The following is a 5,864-nucleotide window of genomic DNA, read 5'->3' as shown; positions in this document are numbered from 1 at the left end:
TAAACATAGCGTTTTACAACGAGTACTTGCTCTATCAAATATCTGGTTTCCTTTAACTTTTATATATGACATAATGTGTGATGCTGTGACCCAGCTATCCATATAATGACCCCAAGTCAGGTCAGTCACAAATGATCCAAATTCTATTAATTACAGTAATTCAACAAAATTTTTAGCAATGACAACATGAAAAGGGAGTCAAGCTCTATCTGTGCTTAATGTGTTACGTTATCAATATATCAAAGATACAAATTATTCTGACACATACTATCCGTTCTAAGTTACACGAGAATTTATGAACAATAAAGAACAGATAAACAATAGAAATATATAGAATGTTTTACTTCTCAAGATGCCATGCGGTGATAAAGATGAACTCAAATGATTTTGAGGGACAATTTTAATAATGTGACAAGATTGCAAGAAATCCGTTTCATTTTTATTTCGCGCTATTCACTAACTTTTTAAACTTTGATCACTACAGTAACTATAGAAAGGAAAAAACAAAACAATGGAGCCTGGGCACGTTAGCTCTATTGCTAAAATTATCTACAGCCTCAAAAATACTTCTTTTCTAAATATACTTCTTTAGCGAAAGCGTTTGAGGAATACAAAATTTCATGGCTGTGTGTCATATTGACACGCATATCATACCAGTGGGTTTGACTTAATTTAATAAGCACATTCACAAGATTATAAGTAATATGGTGACTTTCAATGTTCAGATAGAACTAAATAAGTCCGTAAGTCAGTTGGATGGCGTCCTAAAATGAAGGTTTAAACGTTAAACCTAGGCTGGCTCGAACCCACAGTGGTAAGCGATAAGTTAATTAAAGTCAGCTACCTTAACCAATCGGCACTGATGTTTCTAAAAATGAAGTAAATATCACATAGTCGTGTCAATTTGATTTTCTAATGTACAGTATTTAATGCTCCTTTTCAAATCTAAGTGTCCTATATTCAATGATTTTTCTTCTAACGACAACATTTATATGTGCGTTTGTGATGTAAGATTTAGCGGAAACCATCATATTATTGTGCCAATGTTGTTTACATTTCATTTTTCTTTTCCCATACAACATAAAGTAAATGTAAATATTTGCGGTTGAATGGCAATTTTTATAAACTATGTTTGTCGCTTTAAAAAAGACAACAAAAAAAACATAAATGTTATTTACAATTCTTAAAGATTTGCAACACGAGGAAGGTTTTCAAAACTCTTCTGTTTAATACGTGTTGATATCTATTTTATTTCACTTTGTTACATCAATGTTTTATCATACCCGAAAGCTTTAAAATCACAATCATACAAAGCTTGTATTTTTCGAATAACGCTTTTTGGCAAGCATTTATAAGCATTTAACATTGCTTCCTTCCTTTGTATCAAACTTTCTGATCGAGACAACTTTCCTTTTTGCATTTCATGTAAGAAAATTGTCAAAGTAGTGTTTGAATTCATGTATGTATTCTTAGAGTTAAAGTACCTTTTGGGAAAGGGGGTGTTTTTGCTGACATAACCCTGAATTTGAAATGAATGCCATAGCCTTTCTGCTACAATGGGCCCATTCCATAATTCAGCATGTCTTCCTGCAAAGTGAAATGTAACTTTGACTATTCCGGGAATGTTGTCTTCAACACGCGACTCGTGGAGTGATTTAATTATCCTATTATATATTTTAGGTTGTGCTGTATCTATTCCTACGGACTGCAGAACGTGTTGAATGTCCGTTTCAAAAGATTCCTGTTTCACTACGATATACCTGTTAGAGTTGCATATCAAAAGTTGCAATCGCGTAAAACATCTGCTATAATGATCATATAGAATATTCTTTTCTGCTCTTGGACTTAATGCATAATCAAGGAAGTCCTGAAAAGTCACTGAAAGTTCACTTGTGTAATTATAACCAGGTTGTGCAAGGTCTTTTAGATCTGATAAGCTGTATTGATACTTATTTGCAATAATTTTTAATCGTAAATCAACACTACTTAGCAAATACACCTTATCAATAAATGCAGAAAATAATCTAGAGTATGGATTTCGAACAGGAACTATAGTCAATGTTTTCTCTAATGTGTCGTTATAATGAAATCGTTCTCTTGTTTGTACTCCACTGTGAACCTTATTACGTGATATGCTAAAATTATTTTTTGCATATTCTACACCATGTTTAAGCACGGAAAACATTTGTTTAATGAAAGTAGATCCTATTTTTGGCATATCAAAGTAGCATAGGCTATAATTATTATTGTAAATAAGCGGCACAGTACTATTTGCAGATGTCTTAGGGACTCTAGTGGCTTTACAGTATGCATATATGTCATCTTTCCTCTTCTTCTGTATTTCTATGTTTATCATCTTGAAAGTTTGTAATTGATGTCGGGAATCATTTATTTGCGACAAAAGAAACCATTTCTTGACGTCTATACCTAGTTTTGATATTGCTAGAAAGTTTGCTCCTAAAAAATAAATATTTAACGTGATTCAAATATTAAAGCACAAGCTTGCAACTCTGGAGCGGTTTTATACAGTGACAGCACGTGATGTCTTACTCTCGTCAATATTACAATAACAAGAGCTCGTCGAACACGAAATGCCCCCACCCTCCACCCCCTCCCCCCTTTGATGCATTTAGTAATTGCACAAGGAACAGAAATTATATGCTCACTGTAAACAGAAGTTCTACCGTTCTGGTTTAATCTGACATTGACCTTTAACTTAACTAACTTATCAAGATATTACAAAGTGATCTTGGTGTCATCCACTGAGCCATTTTTGAATGTTCCAAATTTCACGAGTAGCTCAATGTCAAAATCAAGGTCAAATTTCATTTCGGTACAGAATAATGTGTATGTGGTCCAAATTTGAAAGCTGTGGCTTGATAAATGCGAAAGTAGGTCACTAGTAGTAGATCAATATCAAGGTCAAAGTACATTTCATTAGACAGAAATATGCATGTGCTTCAAATTTGGAGAAAGTAGGTAGCAGGTAAAAACCAATGTCAAATTTCAATTCAGAACACAAAAATATGCATGCGGTCCAAGTCTGAAGTCTGTACAATCAGAAATGTGAAAGTAGGTCACTAGGTCAATCTCAAGATCAAAGTTCATTTCGGTACACAAAACTATGCATGTGGTCCAAATTTGAAGCCTGTACCTTTAAAAAGTGAATGTAGGTCATTAGGTCAATGTCAAGGTCAAATTTATTTTTGGTACACAAAACTATGCACGTGGTCCAAATTTGAAGGCTGTAGCTTGAGAAATGTGAAAGTAGATCACTAGGTCAAAATCAAGGTCAAATTTCATTTTGGAACACAAAACTTATGCATGTGGTCCAAATTTGAAGCCTGTACCTTCAAAAATATGAAAGCAGGTCACTAGGTCAATCTCAAGATCAAAGTTCATTTCGGTACACAAAACTATGCATGTGGTCCAAATTTGAAGCCTGTACGTTCAAAAATGTGAAAGTAGGTCACTAGGTCAAGGTCAAAATTTTTTTCAGTGCACAAAACTATGCATGTGGTCCAAATTCGAAGGCTGTAGCTACAGAAATGTGAAAGTAGGTCACTAGGTCAAGGTCAAGGTCAACTCATGTCAAGGTTCATCTTGCCACTTAAAATCATACATGTGATCAAAATTTAAATGTTGTAGGTTATTGACAAGGAGATTTTAAAAGCTTTTCCCTATATAAGTCTATATGAACCATGTGACCCCCAGGGCGAGGCCATATTTGGCCCTAGGGGGATAATTTGAACAAACTTGGTAGAGAATCAGTAGATGATGCTACATTACAAATATCAAAGCCCTAGTCTTTGTGGTTTGAACAAGAAGATTTTCAAAGTTTTTCCCTATATAAGTCTATGTAAGCCATGTGACTCCCGGGACGGGGCTATATTTAACCCTAGGGGGATAATTTGAATAATCTTAGTAGAAGCCCACTTGATGATGTCACATACAAAATATCAAAGCCCTAGGCCCTGCGGTTTTGGACTAGAGGTTCTTCAAAAATTTTCCCTATATAAGTCTAAATAAACCATGTGACCCCCGGGGCGGGGCCATATTAGACCCCAGGGCAAAAATTTGAATCATCTTGGTAGAGGACCACTAGATGATGCTTCATACTAAATATCAAAGCCCTATGCTCTGTGGTTTTAGGAAAGAAGATCAGAAACCGTTTTAACTGTTCCTAGCCAATATGACCTTGACCTTTGATCTAATGACCTCAAAATCAACAGGAGTCATTTGCTGATCATGACCAACCAAACTGTCAATTTTTCTGACACTAGGACCAAGCGTTCTCGAGTTACTGCCCGGAAACCATTTTACTGTTCCTGGTCAATGTGACCTTGACCTTTGACATACTGACCTCAAAATCAATAGGGGTAATCTGCTGGTCATGGTCAATCCCCCTATAAACTTTTGTGACCCTAGGCCTATGTGTTCTTCAGTTATCATCCGGAAACCGTTTACATGTTCAGGGTCACTGTGACCTTGACCTTTAAAACATTGACTTCAAAATCAACAGAGATCATCTGCTGGTCATTACCAACCTTTCTATCAACTTTCATGATCCTAGGCTCAAGCATTCTTGAGTTATCATCCGGAAACCGTTTTAATATTCAGGATCACTCTGACCTTGACCTTTAACATACAGACCTCAAAATCAATAGGGGTCATCTGCTGGTCATTATCAACCTCTCTATCAACTTTCATGATCCTAGGCCCAAGTGTTCTTGAGTTATCATCCGGAAACCGTTTTAATATTCAGGGTCCCTGTGACCTTGACCTTTGACATACAGACCTCAAAATCAATAGGGGTCATCTGCTGGTGATGATCAACCTCCTTATCATCTTTCATGATCCAAGGCCAAAGCGTTCTTGAGTTATCATCCGGAAACGGATTGGTCTACATTTCGACCGACAGACCGACCGACCGACCGACATCTGCAAAACAATATACCCCTCCTTCTTCGAAGGGGGGCATAAAAATATCCATTGTAGACATTTTAGAATTTTGTTTAAGTAAACAGTTTCTAATATTGTGGACAGTGACATGTTTGTCGTCATGAAGCATAAAGCTGTCAAAGCAAATAAGTAACGTTCAATGGTTATTTTCGTAATTGACTTTGTTTACTATACAGTCAAACTGCGCTCGCTCAAACTCGATGGGACCGGGAAAATTTGTTCGAGTAATCAGTAGTTCGAGATAATGATCAGTATACTCTATACGGGGACTTCGGAAGAATTTGACGATAAGCTTGAGCAAGGAGAGGTGCTCACATTATGCACGAGTTCGAGCAAAAGAAATTTGATTGTACTTTAAAAGTTTGACCCTCAAGTCACAACATATTCTTATCGGATAATCATACTATTGTGAAATATATCCAACAGTTAAATTCTTACTATTCTTACTTTAAGCGACATAATGAAGACCAAATCTTTAACGACACAACTTTGTAATCTTACCTTTGATATAAACCAATAGAAAGACTGTAATAAAGAGGAATAGAAAAACTGTCTTCCTGCGAATATGCTTTCCATACATCTTTATTTGAATGTCCCCAAACTAACTCTGAAATAGAAATATAACTGCTTATTTTTGATGTATCATCTTATCCCTGATTCAGTAATAGCCAGCCCGCTTAGCTCAGTAGGTAGAGCGTCAATCTACGGATCGCAGGGTTGTGAGTTTGATCCTCGGGTGGGGCGTATGTTCTCCGTGACAATTTGATAAACGACATTGTGTCTGAAATCATTAGTCCTCTACCTCTTTTTCATGTGGGGAAGTTGGCAGTTACTTGCGGATGACATGTTTGTACTGGTACAGAACCCAGGAAAACTGGTTAGGTTAACAGCCGTTACATGAC

The 5,864-nt window shown here is 36.3% G+C and overlaps 1 protein-coding gene across 1 annotated transcript; it reads right to left on the bottom strand.

The window, feature by feature from the left end:
• Positions 1-475: 475 nt before the first annotated feature.
• On the bottom strand, positions 476-5,575 carry LOC123545274 (uncharacterized). Its single transcript, XM_045331615.2, has 2 exons — positions 5,464-5,575; positions 476-2,457 (listed from the first exon to the last, which is right to left on the bottom strand). The coding sequence occupies exons 1-2, from the start codon at positions 5,540-5,542 to the stop codon at positions 1,262-1,264; spliced, it is 1,275 nt and encodes a 424-aa protein (XP_045187550.2). The 5' UTR covers positions 5,543-5,575; the 3' UTR covers positions 476-1,261.
• Between the last annotated feature and the right edge of the window lie 289 nt (positions 5,576-5,864).

This window comes from Mercenaria mercenaria, chromosome 3, assembly GCF_021730395.1.
Source record: "Mercenaria mercenaria strain notata chromosome 3, MADL_Memer_1, whole genome shotgun sequence".
NCBI classification, from domain to species: Eukaryota; Metazoa; Mollusca; class Bivalvia; order Venerida; family Veneridae; genus Mercenaria; species Mercenaria mercenaria.
This window is presented reverse-complemented; position numbering and strand designations above follow the sequence as displayed.